Below are 22,610 nucleotides of genomic sequence, written 5' to 3'. Positions count from 1 at the left end.
CACCTAAATATTCACCATTACATCGGCCAGATGATCTCTCGGCAAGTTTCAAGTATCATGTACTTTGGCCTATGCTCATAGCTCCAGTTCCAAGTTCAGTTCCTAGCACCCACATAGTAGCTAACAACTGCTCATAGCTCCAGTTCCAGGGGATCCCAAGTCCTCTTCTGACTTCCACAGGCATTGCATGACATGGGTGTACTTGCATGCAGGCAATCTACTCATACAAATAGAATAAACATAATAAAAATCTAAACAAAGATAATCTGAAAATTGAATGTATTATCTGATTTAATACTCAAAATTATTCCATAAGATCATTATTTAATCACTGGTAAGCTTCTGCTGAGGAATGTGATTAATTCATCCAATATATCAGGCTAACTGTCATGTGACTTTAGAACCTGAGTTCTGAGTTAGCTGTATGCATTTGAAATCCAAATGGCCAGTGTAGCAAGCATGTAACTAATGTCCAAGGGGTTTTCTTCCAGGCTGACCAACATTCCCTGCTGAAGGCTCGAATGCTGCCTACACACCCAGGTGAGCGGTCACCTCTCAAATGGAATGCTTTGGGGTTCGAGCGGTGACTCAGGAAAGGAAATCGATGGGAGCTTCATAGAGTCCTCGGCTCTGCCACAGCAGGGTCCCTTCTGCAGCCTGTTCTCCTCCTTCAGCAAGAGAAGACAGAGGCCCGCGACACCATGTCAATTTTGAAGAGGAATGATAAGAACATTTATGGAATTTTAAGTACAGAGAACCCATGGGAAACCTTCATAGTGAAAACTGCCAATTAAAGGTAAATGGCAGGAAACGGCATTGCTCAACTTTAGAATTACAGAAACCCAGCACCCTTCAGACTAACGATACCATTTTCAGAAAGTTTAAAAACAACGACTTGTAAGAGGGAATTAGAATTTGTGGGTTGCACATCTGATTTTTTTGAGGTTGAAAATAAAATGACAAATTTTTGAGGTCACTGGTGGGAAATTCTGACTGCTTATAGTTCAGAGCCAGGCCCTGGTAGGACTCCTAATGCCATTTTACTCCCTCCTGAGGAGGAGGAGCAAAGACCAGGGAGTCTTTCCACCCAGGAGGAAACTCCCTCTGTTGTACTACTTGAAGCCTGCTGGGAAAACTCACCAAGTGAACCCCACACCCCGCAGCATCTGGAGCATCTGCTAACCCTCAATGTCCCTCCAGCATGGGTAGTCCCTAAAGGGAACATGGAGGACAGTGATTACGCTGCACATAGAAACATGCTGCGTGTCCAAAGGGCACCATTTCACCATGAGCTTCCCAGACTGATAGAGCCACCAGCATTGCCAGGATCGGGGGGGGGGTCCTCATCCTGCTACAATTTAGGTAGGAGCTTCAGGGTCACCTCCCAGGCTCCAACAGCCAAGGTCTACCAGGGCATGGAGGGCATTTGGCCTTAAGAGGACAACTCCTTACAGTTCCTTTAAAATGCAGTCTGGTCATATGGTTGTTGGTCTACGAGCTGCAGTGACCCAAAGATTAAGGTGACTGCACCCCAGGCATCTTTCCCCTTAGGAAGGCAGGTGTCCAACCAGCCCCTTTAAGTGGGGAGTACGCAAGTGGGGAAGGCAGCCGGATAATTTACCATGCCAGCAGGATGATTGTTCTATTTTCCACATGCCTTTGCTGTTCGTGGTAGAGAGGTCCTTCCTGTTCCTCAGTTCCACTTTCCATAGTTTCAGTCACCTATGATCATCTTCCATCCAGAAATATTAAATGGAAAATTCCAGAAGTGAGCAATTCTCAAGTTTTAAATAATATAGAACATTATATTATATTCAATTTACTATTGTGACTAATCTTTTATTATGGCTACTTTATAGATTAAATAATATTATAGCTTTGTTATAGTTATGTATATTTACAGAAAAATATATAGTATTTATAGGTCTGGAGACTGTCTGTAGGCTCAGCTATCTTGATGTGTCCTGGATGTGTGCCCTGTGCTTAAGAGGGACAACTGTTCAAAGCAAAAAGTCAAGTAGGCATGTACTGCAAGCGTGGACATTGTATTGTATCCTTAAGTCTACTTCTTAGGCGTTTACTCAATAAATATTTCCCTATCTGCCAACCTAGATGCTTTGCTTCCTCTTTGCTCTGAACTTTCTCTTCACCTACAGAATGTGGTTCTTTGTTCAGCACCTTACAGCTTCCGGCCTCTTCTGAATGCCATCAATGTTTAAGAGAAAACCAGCAGAGTTCGACGGATTCTTATAATCCTTACACCCAGATAGCTACTCCAGGAAGGGGACCTTGCAACTCAGATTTCTGGTGCTATGTGGATGGAGCCTGGGAAGGGAAGTAGGCATCCTTTGCCTCTGAAGAATGAGTTGTACACATGGCTCTGATGCATTCTGGTGACCTGACTGTTCTCTGCCTCTGCACCTCCAGCTACTGACTGAAGATGCTGACTCACTACCTGTATGAAACATGAAGGCTTTCCTGTTTCTTTCTTTGATCCCTGCTTCCCCAAGGTTTATATATGTTTCTATCCCTTTGAGCTGATTGTTTTTGTTTGGCCCTGTATGCTTTTTTTATCAAAATAAAAATTTATAATCTATAATATAAACGTATTCAATTTCAGATCCCAAAGAAGAAAGGACAATGGGTTCCTTTGATTTCCATTTCTTACCCTTACCACAGTAACTTGGATGAAAATAACTCAGGCAGTGTAAGTCTGGGGCAACGTCACATGCCTGGTTGATACTGTTTCCTGTGATATCCACAGGTCATGCTGGAGGACAGGCCTTTCCACCAAGGGAGAACAGATCCAGTGCCGGCTTTAGGCAGTATTTCAGGACCTCACTTATAACAACTGCCAAACAGTGTCTGACAACACTTTCTCTAACATCCTTTCCAGTTCCAAAATGTCATCATCTGTTCAACTTTTATAGGCATTCTACCATGTAGAAGATACTGCAGGAACTAATGAGGGAAAAGTTGGCAAAAGCCAAACAAGTACAAAAAGGGGTAAAATGTCACAACTGATAAATGGACAAAAGCTAAAATCAACAAACTTTCCTCCCTTTGTCTTTGGGCCACAATAACTATACATACATGTACACTTGTATATACACAATTCATGGATAAGCTCCCTAGCACAGTCAAAGGAACACAAGGGTACCTAGAGGTTAAGCCCACCAAGGTAGGTCTTAAGGAACAGGGAACATTTGATCACGGCCTCCTAGATTAAATCAGGTGGGGTGGTAGAGATGTCCAAGAACAGGAATGGCAAAATATTTAGTGAATTGATATCACATATCAGTTCACTACTGAGAAGGATAGTGAACTGATCATCACAGGCTTAGTCACCTGGCTCATGAAATAACACTTTGTAAGTGTTTATTATTTACAGGTATCCAGACAGAAAAGAGGAAAAGGGGAAGAAGGAAGAAAGCTAAGGAGTTTGATAAAATTGGCAACCTGAAGTGTGAGGTTCAAGGTCAAGGTTTGGAAATAATGACCACAAAAACTCAATTGAAGAATAATTACCAAACTTGAGAGCAAAATATCAGAAATTGCAAATTTACAGCAGATAAATACTGTTATTCATGTCATTGCTATTAAACTATAGCTGTTATTTTCTTAATATTTATTTTAAAAATTAATACTCTGATTATAAAAATAGTGCATTGTTTAAAGATTAATCCTAGAAAGCATGTCATACCTATCAATATTACTGAGTTAATATACAATTGTTGCAGCAAATTTTACCTATAATTTGAGATGTATGTTGATATTAAAATCAAAGCCAAATTCATTCAATCGTAGGTGGGCCAACTCAACATGGGATGTTTGAAAGATCTTATTCTGTAAAGCTAAGGGGTTGACCCAGGTAACATCAAAGACCCTGCTCCCTCCCAGTTCAAATTTGATTATAGGTTGCACATACATGTAACCAGTGGGAATTACTGACCAAGCACTCTTATTTCCCAACATACGACATGGATCAGATGGTTGTGGTAGGAAATTCTTGGGAATTCTTAGTGACTCATTCCTGGACTGATTAATTTCTGTCATTCACAGGGAATTCATCTACAAAGACACACTGACAAGAATGTGGCTTAGCCTTCAAGTTTGTTGCTTTTACACATATGTGCCCAACAGTAAATGCAAACTCAACAGCTCTATTCTGAACTGTGAAAATCCTTCTTTCACAATACTAGGGAGAGGGGCTCTGGAAAGACCCACCAGCAGTCTAATGACAATAAACTACTTTCTTTGCAGCAAAAGACTGTGGGACTTGTACTTTCTGCTGTCTCTGTGCTCAGCTGTCCATCTGGACACAGTTGCTGAGGTCTCCTCCTCTGTCTGCCCTCCAGATTCATATTCTTCATCTACAGCATAGAACAGTGGCTTGGGCCAAATGGCAGGCCTCCCACCCCAGCCAGCACGTTCTTCCCAGCTGGTGTTGGTTTGATAACTGAGATTGTATGCCTTCTCTCCTCTATGGAGGCGCTTCATCGGGATCATTTCCTGTGTCAGTCGTCTTTCCTGAAGCGACCCTGCACGGGTGTGTGCACTGAACATCAAGGGTTGGAATCCTGGATCGCTGTCATCATCATCTAGGAAAACATCATGACAAGAAGGGAAAGAACAAGGCTTGAAATCAAAGCTACAACCTCATGCGCTGAAGGTAAGGCCCCAGAAAGAAGCGAGACCCTTCCAGAGCTGAGGCTCTGGCATTCAATATTTTTGTCAGTGTGATTTTTGCTTTCAAGGTCATGACTTCAGAGGACTGGGAGGACAGAGCTATACGTGCAATGTTATAAGTATTTGGGAGTGCATGGAAACCTGTGTGCTCTATCCCAGCTACCCCCTGCCTAGTTAGAGAGTATCTTTTTATAAGGTCTGATTAAATGGCCAAGGACATAAATAATAAGCTACAGAAAAGCCTTGTCTTCTTAAAAGATTGATGCTGAAGTAAAGGCTTCATATGAGTGGCTTCTTTTATCTTGTTTTTATTTTTGTTTTGTTGAGAGAAAGTCTCATTCTGTAGCCCAGAGTTACCTTGAGCTTGCAGTCATCCACCTGCCTTAGCCTCCCAAGTTTTAGGGTTAGAGGTATGAGCTACCATGCCTGGTCTTAGATTGATCTTGAACTGGTAGTTGTCTGAAAGCTTAGGTCTCATTGTTTTTTTAAAATATTCTATTTATTATTTTTATTTTATGTGTAGGAGTGTAGTGCCTGTATGATATAAGTGCACCTGTGTTGTGCAGTGCCCACAGATACCAGAAGAAGGCATCAGATTCCTATGGAACTGGAGTTACGGATGGTTGTTAGCTGCCATGTGGGTATTGGGAATTGAACCCAGGTCCTCTGCCAAAGCAGCCAGTGCTTTTAACTGCTGAGCCATCTCTCCAGCTCCCAGGTTTCAGTGCTTTGACCTTGAAAAAGTAATCTTGGAGAAACAGGTATAAGGGACAAGGAACCACAGAGAATTACAGACTGACAGACGCTCTGTTTCTGGGGACAAGGTGATGAGCATATTGAAATGATGACATGAGGAGCCTGGGAGTATGCACTCATGGGAGACTGACTATATGCCTGCCTCTGTGCTCATCAGTTTGCCTTTTTATGCCACTGAATCATCTGAATGGCCTTGTGGGGCAAGGAAATCTTGCTACTGATTTCACATAGGAAGTGCTTGAACTGTGACTTTCAGTATCATACAGGATTGGAATCGTCCCTCATCCACACATGCTCAAGTCTCTCATAAAGAATGCCATTAACTAAAATATTTTTAAAAGTTTGTTTTACATGGCTGGAGAGGTCATACATGCTAGAGAAGAACCTAATTCTGTCACTTCCCTAGACTACAGTAATTTCTTACTGTATTTTCAATATTTAATCTTTATATTTACAGACGTGTACTTCTCACATTCAAGAAGCGTCTTTATTCAATAGACAGAGATTATTACAAATTTCTACAACTGGTCAACTGCAGAGAATAAGTGACTATGAGATGTCCAGCCCTAAGTGATACGTGAACACTGCTGCCTCTACACCTAAGGCTCAGGGAACATTGCAGGGGAGGGGGCAGAAAAAGGTAAGAGCCACAAAGAAAGAAACCTGCTGTGAGTTAATGCCTTCTAGACATGATAAGGAAGATGCACCAGTGAAATCTCCACAGTGTGGTGGTCTAACAATTGATAGAATACCTAATGACAAAACCAGTGGATGTGCCAAGGTGGATGGGGGAAATTTCACAGGGTCCACCTCAAGACAAAGAGCTACAGGCAATCAATGAATAACGAGGGAGGGAGAATCAGGGACGAGCTCCCTGACAGGTTATCCAATCCCAACTGGGCATAAATACAGGTACACATGAGCGCCACTAAATGAGCTCAATGTATTATATGTAAATATGTATATTTATAAATATATGTAAAAATAATAGTCAAAGAAGAGAGGAGGGAGGGGGCATGGAGGAGTTGGAGGGGGACTGAGAGAAATGGAAATAATGCAAATGCAATATTCTTGTATGAAATGAAATTCTCAAAAAAAAATAAAGTTGTGTAAAAGGTCTGTTTAACTTCCTTTCTTGGGCTCTTCAGTGATTGACTTTGATTTAACATGAATCATGTTTACATCAGAGAAAAATCTCACCTCAAAGAATAATTATATTTCTTAAAAAATTCTAAAATCCTATATATGTTTAGTTTATTTCAATTCTCATATGATTTTTAAGCTTTAAAAGATTAATAAAGTCAAATTGGTAGCATGGCATATGATTATATATTATATGTTAACTTTTGCTAATAAAAATATTTTTTAATTTATTATTTTTATTTTATGTGTATGAGTATGGAAGTGTACCCATGTCATGCAGTACCCACAGAGGTCAGAATAAAGTGTTGGATCTCTTGGAACTGGAGTTACAGACAGTTGTGAGCTGCCATGTGGGTGCTAGGAATCAAATTCGGGTCCTCTGCAAGAGCAGCTAGTGTTCTTAACTGCTGAGCCATCTCTCCAGACCCCAAATCTTTTAGGTGAACATAGACAACCTTACATATTGAATAGTCTCAAAATTGGAATTTTGAAATATCCTGAGACCAGTGCTTATTCATCAGATGTCACCTTTGCCCCAGTGAAATCTATTGGAAATCATAAGCTTTGAATAGGATGAAATGGAATCACCCAAAGCAGGGCAAGTATCAGATGAGCTTTCTAATTTCCATCATTCAAAGTTAGATGGTAGCTGAGAGGGAGAGAGAGAGAGAGAGAGAGAGAGAGAGAGAGAGAGAGAGAGAGAGAGAGTTGTTGAGGTGATTGGTTTTTATTATAATAATGAACAGTTGCAGTAATTTTAAGAATTCCACTTTTGTATCAGATTGGAAACTTTTAAAGAGCAAATTTGATAAAATTATTTCAGCTAAAACTAATCTCAAATTTAAACTGTGTGGGAATCTTACAAGTCCACTGACATGTATTTTAATGTATCTTTAAGGCATAGGTCAAGAGACTATGACTCTGTGAGATTATATGAGCTATAAATCCTTTTTACATTTTACATGGCTGGAAATTTTTAAAAGAATATAGTTCATGACAGAACGTATAAAAACCAAATATCTGTATCCATAAATAAAATTCTATAATTCATCCTTAAAGGATGTTGTTGTTTCCTTTTTTTTCTTGTCTACACAATAGTCTTGATTTTACCTCTTGGCCCTCAAACCTCCAAATATCCACCAGATGACCCTGAACAAGAAGAAACAGAGTAGCAAGCATTGGTTACCTGTGCACTCAGCAGCATTTGCCTCTCTCTTCGCTGGCTGAGGGTTTTTGTAGGGGAAGGAGAGGTAGCGAACGTTCTTGGTGCCAGCCTGTGGGTATCAAGTAGAATGCAAGGAGAATGAGTGAAGGTTGCAGCCCGGTCCTGTGGCACAGTGGTGGGGTCCCTGTAGCCTTTGATTGTTTAAAGAAAGCAAAACACTTCAGACTTTAGTACACATGTCCCTTCTCTTTCATGGGAAACTGGACCCTTGTGAGCCTTCTAAAGCCTCTCTCCCCCCAGTCCCACTCAGGATCAATGTTACGGTATGTTCTAGAGCCAGTCTTCGTGCAGGATACCCTGTAAGATTAGCATGATACAGCCTCATTGAGGAAATAGTTAGTGGTGACATGGAGAGTTGGTTCAAGAGCCCGGACAAAAGCAAATCCATCCAGACAACATTCTGAGAGACCCAGGCTGGGCTTTGGTGTAAAGAGGAGCCCTGAAACATTCAGCACCTGGCCACCATGGGACCTGGGCTTGGGCTCTCAGCCCAGGGACCATGGTCACTCACTGACCTACTTTGGAGGGGAACAGCTTTCTGCCCTGAGAACCTGGATCCAGACGGGGAGGCTGCTTTAGTATCCTGCCCTCTCTGGTCCTTGCACCTCTGTGGTAGCAGGTGGGGTTTGTTTAAGTATTAATAGTGGCTTAGCCTTGTCTGATGAGACCCTGCCCAAGGATAGGCCCAGTTATTAAGTGACAGCCCCCACGCACCGACTTTCCCCAAGGCAGACTGTGGCCTTTCCGCATGCTCTCCCTCAAGGTGTTCTGGCGGCGGATCAGAATCTCTTTGGCCTGCTTCTCGCTTGTTTGAGGTTTGAGGTTGTATTTGTTGTAGGACAAGGTCTGCAGACAGAATAGATTGTTAAGTAAGAATGATTCCAGTGTCACCTGTGCCTTCTGTAATCCCTGAAGCTGGCTGTCCTGCCACCCTAAGGCATCCACTCTGGCTTCCCTGGTACACACTCTTTCCTAGGCCATGTTTTCTACAGGCCAGCAGTTCCTAGGCATTTGGGTTGAGTGGATAAGAAAAAATATCAAAACTTGGAATTTCTACAGGGTTTCTGATTTTCAGGTTTTTCAAATTAACAAGACCACCCCCCAACACACACACACTCTCAACCCATTTCTACCACTATTATCATCAGAAAGGAAGAGGTTTTCAAATAAAGATGCTAGCAAAATAAAGGACAAATGAAGGAAAGAACTGCTTGAGAGACAGTCACCAGAGCTTTATGCTACATTTCTTTCTATTTTTACCCCAAACCAATGAAAATGTGTCATGGACCACAGGCCAACATCTATTCTTAAACAGGTATCTGCAAGATACTTAGCTTGACCTTCGTATCCCTACTATTGCTCACTCAAGTTTCATCAGTAAATGTCGGATTTCCTGGAGCCAGTAGGTGATGCACTGTGTACACTGATAACCCTAAAGTTTCTGTTGGATAAATGAATCAGGACTGATGGTGTCATCGAAACATGATAGATGCTTTAAAGAGAATAATCACGTCAACAGCAAAAGACTGAACATTCTGTCAGGTGCTGTAGCAAGCGCAGGACTGGAAATTAGTAACTGCACGTTCTGGTTTTCCAAAGGCTTACAGTCTTCTGAGGAGTTAGGCAAATAAGGACTTAAGCTATGTGTTCAGGTGAGATGAAATGCTGGACTCATCTGGAGATTATGAAGTAGGGCACTTACTCAGACTTGGATGGGCCAGCCTTCCTGCACTGAGGTGAGTGTGGAGAGATAAGTGGGTATTACCCTGGGATGACTGCAGATGGAAAGAACACAAGAGCTAAGGCACAAACTGCTAACCAACTGAAAGGGAAGGTAAGAGAGGACCCTGGGGAGGTCCAGCACCCATTTTGTTATCATGCATTCAACATAGCTTTCAAAGAGATTAGGAGGAGGTGACGACAAGCCACAGATAACCTGCCAGGAATGAAGACCCCTGCCAGGTGTCCCTCAGGTGGGGAACATATACTCCCAACAAGATGATCCCTAGGGCTGAGAAAAGAAAATATTAATATATCCCATTTCTACTGATTTTTATCAAATAATACAAAAGATATTAGGATTTATTACTGTATCTATCATCTATCTATCTATCTATCTATCTATCTATCTATCTATCTATCATCATTCACCTATCTACCTAACTTTGTATATATGCTTGTAATGGACCCTCATCTAGCCCAGAGGACAGAAGGCCAGGCTTCCTGTCTGACTAAAGAGGATGTTCCTAAGAGGGAGCAGTGATAACCATGACTTTATGGATTTCACTGAGTTTCAGTTTATTTTTTTACTGAACATTCATCCAGTTCACTGATTTGTGGTTTTGTTATCCATTAACTAAATCAATCATAAAATACAGAATTACCTAAAAGTATTTCTGCAGGTGGATGGAAAAATGAGAAGGGGAAGCTCTACTCTTGCTAAGGCTCTTTCTCCACCACTTTTGGCCATTGATTGCTCTGACAGCAATCCAACCAAAAAATTGAATTGTGAAAACAGTATGACGTATGTTTCCTGTCCATCTTCTTTAAAGGAAAAACCTTAACATAACTATGATTTATATATTGAAATATTAGTGACAATATCACAGTGTCACAAAAATGAGTGAGAATTAAAATATGTACATAAACAACAACAATTTTCCATCACTGTTAGAGTCAAGCAGATCCGAATTCAGCCTGTGTGTACATAAGAATGTGTGTATACATCTGCAGGTATATACATGTATGTGTCATACATATGATAGCTCCTACACACAGGCTTGGGAGAAGGCTGCACTTTAAGTATGTTTGGATATTTGGTCTTCTTCATAAACGACCTCCTTGTCCATTTGGCCTTTCTGCAAGGAACAGAGGCATTCTGTGCATACAGTGTATTATTCTGATTTCTTCCCTCTTTTCCTTCCTTTTTCTACCCTCTTGAAAAGGTGTTGGTGACTGGTTAAAGACTGGGTTTCTTTCCTATTAAATCTTGAGTTCTATGTGAAAAAGAATACCGTGTTACTCTTTGCAGTGTTGCTAATGTCTTGCACACTCATGATGTGTGTTAACTATTTGCTGCAAAAAGTGGACATTAGATAAACTGTTTTCCCTTTGAAAGTATGTAGAAATTTTTAAAAGTATTTTTATTTTATTTCAATTTTATTTTATGTGTATGAGTGTATTACCTGCACATATGTAAGTACACCTATATCATGCAATGCCCACAAAAGTCAGAAGAGAGTGTCAGGTCCCATGGAACTGGAGTTATGGATGGTTGTTAGCTGCCATGTGGATGCTGGGAATCGAACTTAGGTCCTCTGCAAGAGCAGCCATGCTCTTAACTACTGAGCCATCTCTCTGGTCCCAAAAGTATGTAGAAATTTTCAGAGTACTTTGATCATTTTAGCTATCCCCAGGAACTGTTTATCAATTTTTGACCTCTGCTTATGGTGGCCTGGGCTGAGGGTGGTTTCTTCTTTGATAAGTTTGAGGAATGCTTCTCTGTTTCTGTCCCATGGTGCTCCAGAGAGATTCTTCCTTGGCTGTGACACTGGAAATCTCCAGAGGTTAGTCCTTCAACCTGCAGTTCTATCTTGGACTTGTTGAAAAGAAAGATTTCAAAAAGAAGTGTCCAGAGACCCAGCAGGGCCAGCTCAGTTTCATCTCAAATATGTCTTAGGATTGCCCAGAGTCAGATCCTACACTCTACCTGGCCTTACCCAGAAATGATGGCTAACTTCCAAGACAGACTCTACCAAGACTCACAGAGATAAATGCCTCCACCCATCAGCCCTACACCTACTGTCCTGACTTGAGGACCACAGATGACGTCTACACCACCTTTGCATCAATTCTTCAAGCTGTAGACTGTCTACTATAAAGCAGTAGATGCTCAGTTGTTCCAGGGAGCATTTGCAGGATAAATTTTCCCTCGATAGAGCAAGAGAAGACTTCCATGATCCTAGTAGTGCTAAATAGGTTTAGAGGAAAGATAGGCAGGGGATTGGTGTGCTTTGCTCTCAAAGTGCTGTAAGTGGAGGCAATACGGGCACCTCACAGCCTATATGGCACTCGGTTCACGCTCATTAATCCTGTTCTCCTAATTTGACTCCTTGCAATGTTTAGCAATGTTGTAATGAAGAGAGGACAGCATGCTCAAATTGGGGGGGGGCAAGAGGAAGGGGTGCTGCATTGCTTAGAAGGAAGAACTGTGAAGGCTAGATGAAAGAAAGTGGCTATCCGGGACTCTGCATCTAGGGAATAAAAGAGAATGTGGGCAATGAACCATTTCAGACTGGACTGGAGTTTCAGGACCTCCACCCCCATTTCTGAATCATTACAGATATTAAGTACCAGGTACCATGTAAAACCTGGCTCTCACTAAGCTGGCCACATTCTTCACACCAGGAAGCTCTTATCTACTTACTGGAGGTGAGATGTGATAGCCTTACTGAAACAGTTTCACTTGGAATGATTTAAAAGACATGGAATTTACCTTGACCTATATTCCTTCAGCTTTTCCCTGGTACAGGCCTCTTAACCACAGCCTTCCCAAAACAGAATGCCAGATGAACACTGACTTTCACTGGGCTATATAAGTCTAGAGTCCTAGAAAGCACTGGGTAGATGTTCAATATAGACAAGAGATCTGTACTTAGATTTATTTCTTGACCTTGAGTAAGTCTGATCACCAAGTTTCCTTACCCAAGCATCATCATCTTCTTCTAAAATGAATAACTTTGATTAGATGGTTCCTAAACTTGATCTATAACATAACCCCAAACAGAAATTCTCACAGTGAACATACAGTCATAACCAAGAAGTAGGATGGATAAATGAGTCATCAAATCTGAAAAAACTCCTAGATGGATGGCATTCATTTGTCATTAACTCAAAGTCTGTGCAGAACTCGTTGCTAAGGACTAGTACAGATTCCGTAACCATTTCCAGAACAAAAAATTAGATGTCAATATTTCTCTTTTCAGTCTGACTTTCAGCATTATAGTTTCTTAATTCTAACTTGAATAAGTTCTGTTTTCTAACTTCTATTCCAGTCAAACTTAACAACTGGATAGTCAGCAGTATCCGGTGCCATCTTTTCCCTGTGCTACAGGAACATGACTATGTCTGTCTTGTCTTTAAGGACAGGAAGACTTCTGGGTTCTGAAAAATTCCTGGCTGCAGAACTGGGGCAGCCTGACCCCTAGAGCCAGCAACTGGACTTGCATTTCTTCTTATACCCCAACTGCCAACTTTGCAGCAGAAAAGTAACAATTAGCTTTCTGTTATCCAAAAACAGCAGAGAGAGAGGCTGCCTCAGAGAAAACTGAACTGGAGCGGGTTCCTGAAGTGCTGTTCCAGGACTGGCAACAGGGGCAGGGCAGAGGGCTCATACATACTCTTTGTCGAACTTGGTACATGTTGCGTGTCAGGATGTCCCGCATGGACTCCACATCCTCAGGAGAAAGGCGTTTGATTCCCTGTACGCTCTTAGCCCTGGAAACAGCATTGGAGGAAAGCCATTACTCTTCCATTTTGACAAGAGGTACCACAAAAATACCAGTGTGTTTTACCTCCTGTCCTGGTGGGATTCTTAAGTCCCAGAACCCTATTTTACATAATCATTCCTGACATTTTATTAAACTGATTTGAGTCAGAACATGTGTCTTTACTGAAAGTTTCAAAAATACTATTCCCTTATAGTTTTATATGTAACTATTTTAATTCATTCAGGAAATTTTTACTCTAATTTATAAAATGCAATAAAAATTCATTATTAGGAAATTATTTTACTGTTAAATTTAACAGAAATAAAACTACTCAGTCAGAAAAAGATGATTCTTTATTAGTTTTATGTTTAGTGGCATTGTGGACGGATGACAGTTTGCATATCAATACCATCCGGATCCCCACACTTTGAGCGTCACTGAGTAAGGAGCTTTGAAGTTGACTGAGTAAAGTGGAAATGGAATTGTGCCTCTAGGAAACTGTAATGATGAGTTCTCCATGTCACCTTGACACAACCTAGAGACACCTGGGAAGAGAGTTTCTATGAGGGATGGAATGGTCTAGATCAGGTTGGCCTATGAGTACATTTGTGGAGGATTGTCTTCATGGCTTTAATTGAAATAGAAAGACCCAGCCTGAATGTGGGAAGCATTATTCCTGAGTTTGGGTCCTAGACTGTTTAAGAGTAGAGAGAAAGCCCACTGAGCATAAGCATGCATGTTTCCACTGCTCTCTCTGCTCTTGACCATGGATGTGACCAGCTGCTTCAGGTTCCTGCTTCTTTGACACCCCTAATGATGAACTGTACCCTGGAACTCTAAGCTGAAATTAAACAGTTTCTCCCCTAAATTGCTTTTTGTCAGGGTCTTTGTTTTAATCACAGAAACAGAAATAAAACTAGGACAGTGTCTTATTTTTGGTTAAGAAATGTTTCAAGAAATAGGAATCACAGTGTGGTTAAACCATGAAGGTCAAGCCATGTGAGGCACTGTGAATCAAACAAGTTTAAAACTTCGTGTCAAGCTCAGGTTAACAGTCAATGCCCAATGGTCCTCTGGGATTTCAAAGCTAGGACATTGCTCTGAAAAGAATTCGCATATGACAAACATATTTGATTACAATCTAGTGGCAATAATTTTTAAAATTTCACTGGAAGTATATATATTCACTGTAGAGCTTAGGAAGCAAGGGAAAGAACTAAAGGAAATCAGCCTTCCTTTCAACAGAGCTGCCTTTCTTAACATCCTGTTAAACCCAGGGGGCTTTTGGGTTGCTTGTCTCAACTTGTTTCTTCTAGGTGAAGCTATTTTGAATGCATAAAGGCACAAATGACTTCAACATCTCTGTCCCATATTCTCAGGACAACTGATCACTGAAATCAGTCGTTAGTTTTAATATATGCCACCTTTTAAGTGCCTTTCCCCCCAAATATCACTAGCAATATAGTCACTAAATAGTAAAGCCAGTTTGAACATAATGTGCAATTGATAAAAATATTTTAAAGGGCTTATATACTGGATATCGCAGTATGCCAGGATTTTATTTGCAATGCTATCTGTAGAATGACTACTGCCCTTTCTACAAAATTATTGAAATCAGAGCTTCATTATCTTAGACCTGCAAATGCCACCCACACAATATTTAGTCACTGCCCAAATGTTTGGTCATGATCCAAACATCATTATCAGGGCATTTAAACCTAACTGTGTAAATGCCCTCCAAATAAAATTTATTCTGACTTAGGTACATCCGCTCACACAATCTGAACACATTCCTTCATCATGGGGTGTGTACAGTGTATTACTAAACAGAAATACCAGCTAGTCAAACAGTTCTATTTTCTGATTCATAAAAAACAAATAGGAAAAACCACTGATAAAGGAAATGGCAAAGTGAAACTTGATATAGCAGTAGATCTAGCTTGGCACTCTCCCCAGTTTGTAATTGACCACATTGAGAAGGACCAGACTTAATTACAGTCCACTTGGTTTAGAATGAGCAACACAGGTATCTCAAAGGCTGAGACTCTCCTTGACCCACTCCAAGAAATGGCAGTTAAGAGTTATTCAAAGGCATGACTGACTTGAACCAGGTGATGCCTAAAGTTTTCCATCGTCCCTGAAATGCTCACATCACAGGGGCAGTAAAGACAGAATCCTTAGAAAACAACATTGCTAATGTGTCTAGGACCAAAGATTCATATGGTAAACTGCACAACTCTTCTCCTAGGAATATTCATGTATTATTCATAAAGGAAATCTCTATCACTAAAATAATCTGAATTCAAATTCATCTGAATATGATTCATATTTTCCATTATTTATTTATTTGTTTATTTATTTATTTTCTTCATTCCTTTCATGAGATATACCAATATAAAAAGAGGCTTTAATTCAATTATGATAACTAATAGATGTTATATTCTCGCCATAGTAAAAATACCTAAAGATCATCTACTATGCCTTAATTATTCTAGAATACACCCTTCAATAGCCTATTCCTGGAGTCCATGGTCAGAGCATGGTCACCATGCATGCAGTGTTCCTCACCAGCGTCTATGTCTACATAGTTGCTTTACACCTTTCCACAGAGGCCCCTGAGATTCCACCTTTATGATGAGTGAAGGGTCGCTGTGAAGAGAGGGCACAGCATCCTGTTATGGAAATGAAACTACATCCCAGGGTTTCCATGTAAGAATACAGAAATATGAACTTAAACCCTTTGATGTGTGAATAATTTTTAAAAATTCTTAAACCACAGTGAAGTCGCTTACTTCTTTTTTAAATGGCATCTTCAAAAAATTATGTAATAATCTGATGTATAGTCACAGTTTGACATCCAACAAATTTATAGGTATTTTATACTTCTATTATATATAATATACATTATATGAGAGAGAGGAGAGAGAGAGAGAGAGAGAGAGAGAGAGAGAGAGAGAGAGAGGTCTCAGACTGGTCTTGAATTTCTGACCTCCTGCCTCCATTTTGCAAGTGCTGGGATTACAGGTTTTCCACCACACTCAGTTTATACAGTTCTGGGAATCAAATCCACAGTCTCATGTTAAGTAGCTACTCTATCAACTGATCTAATCTCCAGCTGTAATCAATTAAAAATTTATTACATTAATTAATTTGTGTGTGTACTGGTGTGCGTGTGCTACAATGTGTGTGTAGAAGTTAGAACACAATTTGCAGAGGATGAGTCTCTCCTCTCACCATGTGAGTCCAGAGGATGAAATCCAGCTTGTCAGGCTTGGCAGCCAGCACCTGTACCTGCTGAGCCATCTCACCAGCTCATGAAACATTTTTTGAAGCTTCAGGACTTCTAATCATTTTTCACCTCTCTTTTTTAATCTCTAACAACTTACCACTCCTAAATGAGATGAGTAGCTCTATGTTTGCAACAACAATGGATATATTCCATCTATTCCGTAAGATGGAGGTTCACATAGGTAATATTATAAAATATTGCCCCAATGTGAAAGGAAAGGAATTCCACAATCAACATCCTCTGAGTTACCTGGTGGTATCCTTTTTCTGAAGGCCATAGAATTTGGAAATATAAGCTTCTACAGGATAATTGCCTAAACTTATAAAGAAAAACTGCATTATAGTTTGTTGCCATCATTCCATACAGAATGGGAAGAAGCAAGCTGAATACGCACTTTTCTTCCTATTATTGTATGAAGGTTTTTTTTAGAAATCAGCTACTTTGATGTCAAGAGGAAAATTCCTTTTTGCTTGATGCCTTATATATTTCTAGTGAGATCAAATAAAAGTTTAAGTACTAAGGTTGCATTAAACATCAACTTAAAAAAGTCTGTCTCATGCCAGTTAACTAACTAGATTGGGCTATAGGAGGGGTTGGGGTGGTGAGAGTAAGACTCTCACCTGGGAGAGTCTTACTAATCTTCAATCAGTGTCTGAAGAAATAATTGATTCAAAATAAGAAGGGGAGCGCGTCAAATAAAATCAGTTTAAATATTGCCTTGCGGTCAGAAATTGAAGCAGTCATTTAGGGCTAATACACTATAATGTCACAGAAAGATTCTGACTATGTTTCAGTCCAACAGACTAAAACGTAGACTAGATTCTCCCTTGAGATAAGCAGCCTACATTCCTAGACAAAGCACTCACATAACTAGCTAACAAACGGATGGAGGAAGTTTCTAGTGGTCTGTCTGCCAGGAGCTGTCCAGCCCTGCTTTGCTTCTGCTTTAATTCCTTGGGTGAGCAGGCCGCATGCTGGGGGATCACCAGAGATTCACTGCTTACGTACTTGCATGATTTCGTTTTCTTCATGATAGCATACTCTGACAGTGTGTGGGTCTATAAGGGCAGGAATTATGTCTGTCTTCACAGTGTGTGGCACATAGTAGGTGTCTATTGAGCAGGCCTGGAGCTTAGAGGCAAAGTTAAGGGGGAGCCAGAAATCTTAGGCATTACATAAGGTAGAAACGCCATATTTTAGAAAAGACAGGAAGAGAGAATAACATGTTTACTGAAAACAGGATCAGCATTCCTGAATTTCCCAGTTGCTTCTAGTTCAATTATGACTCTGCATGACATTGCTGATAAATACTTGTTAGCACGTTCCCAGACGTCTCTTTAAAGCTGTATAAAGGGCAGCACAAAACAAACGAACAAGTCACCAAAAGCGATCTCACCAAGAAATCAAGCAGAGAGAACTTTCTATTTATATTGGGATGCCCTCAAGTACACTAGTTTAGATTTTTCCGGGCTGTGTAAGAAAGCAATGGTGTTTCTGATTCATTAGCGGGTGAAGGTGTTATCTTGGAAATAACACTCAGGCAGTTTGTGACAATTCTATTGGTACCTATTCTTAGCTCTGCTCTCAACTCACTTTTCTGATGTGAGGACATAACTGAAGCTCATGATCAAGTGTCATTAGCTGAAGAATATGACAGGATGGAGGTGGCTGGTGTTCCTTTCCCCAAATATATGTTATGATTAATTTTCCTGATTCATAAGCTGTTCCTTAGAAGAAAACTGGGAATCTTTGGGAGGTGAGTTAATTCTTGAAATATTGAAGGAACTTTTGGAAAATGTCAGAGAGTTAAAGCAGCTTCAAAAAATATCTATCCAGCTTTTGGGACAATTGGTTAGCAGATGGTACAAAACACACACCAGACATGGCTTCTTTCCCATGCCTTGCCTCCACATCAGTTTCCTACAATCTTCTTTTCACTGATTCTTTTTCAAGTTGATTTCACATAGCCTCAAGACAAATCTCATACAGACTCATCCTCCTTCATCTTTAAGGAACCTATCAGCTCCCACACCTCTTACTCCCAACTCATCCCCTGGCATGGTGAGTGCTTTCCAAAGGTCTGTGTAAAGGCCTGGTCTCCAGGCTCAGAGTACTGGGAAGTTCATAAAGACTTTTAAGTGATGTGCTCTGGTGAGAGGTCTTTAGGTCATTGAGAGCGAGACCTTAAAGAGGTTACAGGGCCTCAGTTTCATCCTTCCTCGCTCTCCTTTCTGCCTGATGATGAGAGTCCTTGCTCCAGTACCTGCTCCTTCTTTGCTGCAGTTGCCAAAGACCCAAAGCCTTGAGGGACCTAATCTTAGACTTGAACCTCCAGAACGCTGAGCCAAAATTAACCTCTCTTCACTTCAAAAGTAACCTGTGTCCTGTATTTCATTACCATAATACAAACTGATTGACACATCCCCAATCTGAGTTAGTATCTCAGAAAGCTAATACTTGTCCCCAGGGAAGAGAGGAAAAGAAATAAAATGTGTGAAAGAATGCAGTGATTAAAGAAAAACAGGATCAAATGAACAGGACCAAAAGAACAGAGATTTCTGATCAGGAGGAAAAGGTGAAAATCTAAAATAGTCTCCATTGTATGAATTTACTTGCTCCTCCCTTACAAAGAAGATGATGTTATATAACTGAAAGGAGGCAACTGTGTTAGAAAGTACTTTCCACAAAGCACTTAAATATGTCGAGCCTGAACCAAAGCACGAAATGCCAAGATTTAGGAAATATCATTTCTGTAGTTCCTTCCTCATAGCTATGGTTTGTGTGCATCCCCCAAAGGCCCATGTATTGATGGTTTGGCTCCCAGCCCACAGCAACATTGTGGGGTAAGGGAAGCTTTATAACACGCTATCTAGTGGAAGGCCTTCAGGCCTTCAGGTCATTAGGGGCCCACTGTTAAGTAGGACATTGGGACTCCAGCCCCATCTTCTTCCTCCTTGAGGTGCTTGGTTTTGCTGTGCACTGCCACCAAAGCCTCACCACAGACCCAAAGCACCTTGGCCAACCAGCCACGGACTGAAACTTCCAGTACTAAGAGCCAAAATAAATGATATTTGTTGTTGTTGTTGCTGTTGTTGTTGTTGTTTTCCCCTTTTTAAGTTGATTGTTACAGTCACAGAAAGCTAATGAACACACTGACTTTTCAGTCTGTTGACTTCCGGTATTACCTTCCAATGGAGCCATGAGTTAACAGCCCTAAAACTTTGGCATTGAAAGTCTAGATGAAAAAGCACATAGGCCCTTCCTTCAAAAAGAGGGCTGGGGAAAAAGGCTGCTTTTGCAATAGAACAGCATTCATTTGAGACAGACCTAAGAAAAATTTTTTAAATCCTTTGCCTGGGTTATATCCACTTGACTTGTGATATTAGATCTCTTTGTTCTCTGACTTGAATTAGCTCTTGTCAATAGTTATAAAGGCTGATGTAAGGTTTATTCAAGAATGTTTGGGTTTTTGCTCAACCTTGAGCTATGTAATTAAAGGTATCAGACTAGTGTTGCTAACTTTTTGGATGTTTAATAACCATATTTGAAGTCCTATATTATTAATCTGATCAGAGGGACTTAGAAGAGTTTTTTGCTCCTTGCCCTCCAAGGTCAATTAAGTTCCAGGGGCCTATGGGGCATCTCAAAATGTCCTGTAACTGTGATGAGTCATCTGTCCTGTTCAGGGAGGCCATGGAGACCACATTAGATGGGTTCTAACCAGTGTCCAGTCTACAAAAAGGAATGTCAACACACAGAAAGAGTTCATGGTCAACCAAGACCCCTGACTTATCCTCAGACAGACAGAACTGGTAAAAGAAAGGTTAAAGGAGCCAGAGGCTTCTCTAAATCCCAAGTGACTCCTGAGGACCAGATCCTCAGCTGACCTTGACAGTAAAAAGAAAATTAACTTGGGCCAACTGCATGGTTTTAAACACCCAACAGAAAAGTATAACTAAAGATTAAAGTAATTAATTTGTCCAAGGGATTATACTTCCCAAACATTAGATTTAAGTTCATATAAAGTACTATTACACAATTATTCCTCACTAATGATTTTGTTATTAATAAAATTGTTGTAAAAAAATCAGATAAGACTTACTGGTGAGGTGTGGAAAAAGAGACAGAAGTTAGTGCCCCAGTCTCTACCATCTCAATGGCTTGTTTCATTTCCAGCTTCTTATACAAAGAAACAATGCTTGATTTTGGAAGGTTTCTTCGAATTAGAATTTTCCGTAAGTATCTGTGGTCAAACTTCTTAAACCTAAAAATTAAAAACAACATTTTGTAAACCTTTAATCACTGTTGTGCATTATGGAAGGGTGCATTTTTCTTTAAGCAAACTACAACTTAGCTTTATTCTGAAAAACAGCAAGACTGTGCCCGAAATGCAAAGCATTTGAAGACTCTTTTTTTAATGATAGCATTTATGTATTTTTTTTAAAATGAAGAATGGTTTTGTGGCTTGAATACAGAGAAAATCAACGAAACAAAAAGAAAGGGACAAGCCACAATCAGGGTAAAAAGTGTGCATAAGTGACAAGCCGAGCTGGGGAGGCCTCGCCCTGCTCAGCTCCAATTGTAAGAAAGAAATAAGGTGGTTGCCGCTTTTGTTGAACAAGTGTTCCATTCTAACAGCTCATAACAGCGGCAGCTGCACTTACAGTAATGCTAGCCTATTCAACCAGAACCCAATAAGTTTAAATGGCCTGCTAGTTATAGTAGTTTTGCCCCATTATGTTGCAGATCACTTTGAATCCTGCCAATTAAGGAGGGGAAACTTTGCCTCATGAGTCCCAACAGTCTGAATGGTGGAGACTCTGAATAGGCCATGCTCTGATGGCCACGGACTATTGTAGGGAACCTCTGGTCAACCCATTAGAGTAAGTTGCATACATGCAAGTGGAGCCTTTGGAGCCAGCTGCTTGTTTGGAGTTGGTATTTTCAATGCTTCCAATCATTTCACATTCAAAGAGTAGTTGGACTGCCTGCTTCGTTTTCAGAGGGGAACGTAACTTCCTGGGAAGCTGGCTTATTATCTGGTGTTTGGTTTCCAGGTCCATGATGTAGGTGGACTCCGTCAGTAAAGTCCACTCCAGGTGTGGTATGATCATCTGTTTTGTCATCTGTTTGGCTTAGATTCACCTGTTCTTTCCAACTAGGCTACTCCCTGACCTTCTAGTTGTCTGTCTTTCTTTATGAGAGGCCGTGGCTCCTCCTTATCCCATTATAATCAGTGCCCCCATTTTCATGTGTTTGGTATTTCTCTTGCTGAGTCCAACTTGACCTTATACTAGTCAATTCCAGTGGCTGATATTGCCCTGACCTTATGGCCACTTGCATCTCTTGATGTGCCAGGTTATTCCTCACATACCAGCTCAATCCTGCTTCCTCCCATTCTCCCTGGCCATTTTCTCCTGTCTTCAACTGCTCTTCCATTTCCTCACAAGCTCTTTATGATAGGGAGCTTTCTAGAGTCCTGTGTCCTGACTATGCCTCCTCTTCATATATTTGATATAACCTCACACATGCCCATGACATTAGCAGTCAGACACTCACTGATGACTTATAATCTTTGTCTCCAGTTACAGTCTTTCTCCTTGACATTAAAAGAATCAGTTCAGAAATGTGAGATATGATAGGGAAGAAGGACCTGGGCATTTCAAAAAAATCACTGTGCAAGAAGGACTCTTAAAGGTCCTTCATTGTGGGTGACCCTCACAATGGAGAAAACCCTGCCCCAGAATCTTTGAGTCACCAAACTCCTTTCAGCTTCTTAAAGTTGGGCGTCTATGGTTAAGCCAGTTTTATGGGGGGTCTTGTCTTTCTTTTAAACTCAAGTACGACTTTCTAATTTCCACTCTTCACTTGCGTTAAAGCAACCATTACCACACCTGTATCTTCCTCCCGAAAGCTTTCTTTTTCTATGCTAGGCACACCCAGGATTTCCAATTGCTTTTTGGGGAATATGGCTCCTGATTCCTGTATCTTCCTGACACCCTATTCCACAAATATCTAC

At 40.7% G+C, this 22,610-nt stretch overlaps 1 protein-coding gene across 1 annotated transcript in view; it reads right to left on the bottom strand.

Moving 5' to 3' along the window:
- Positions 1 to 3,745: 3,745 nt before the first annotated feature.
- Slc9a4 (solute carrier family 9 member A4) overlaps positions 3,746 to 22,610 on the bottom strand; it is a 49,948-nt gene continuing 31,083 nt past the window's right edge. Inside the window, exons 8-12 of the mRNA XM_008840301.2 lie at positions 20,694 to 20,855; positions 13,213 to 13,309; positions 8,528 to 8,659; positions 7,775 to 7,862; positions 3,746 to 4,601 (exon numbers count right to left, since the gene is read on the bottom strand). Coding sequence (XP_008838523.1) covers positions 4,249 to 4,601; positions 7,775 to 7,862; positions 8,528 to 8,659; positions 13,213 to 13,309; positions 20,694 to 20,855 — 832 coding nt within the window. The 3' untranslated portion in view covers positions 3,746 to 4,248. The remainder of the gene's footprint in view (positions 4,602 to 7,774; positions 7,863 to 8,527; positions 8,660 to 13,212; positions 13,310 to 20,693; positions 20,856 to 22,610) is intronic.

The sequence above is a fragment of the Nannospalax galili genome, unplaced genomic scaffold (assembly GCF_000622305.1).
Source record: "Nannospalax galili isolate Female #2095 unplaced genomic scaffold, S.galili_v1.0 scaffold299, whole genome shotgun sequence".
Taxonomy (NCBI): Eukaryota; Metazoa; Chordata; class Mammalia; order Rodentia; family Spalacidae; genus Nannospalax; species Nannospalax galili.
The sequence above is the reverse complement of the archived record's forward strand: the minus strand, read 5'-3'. Positions and strand labels throughout refer to the sequence as shown.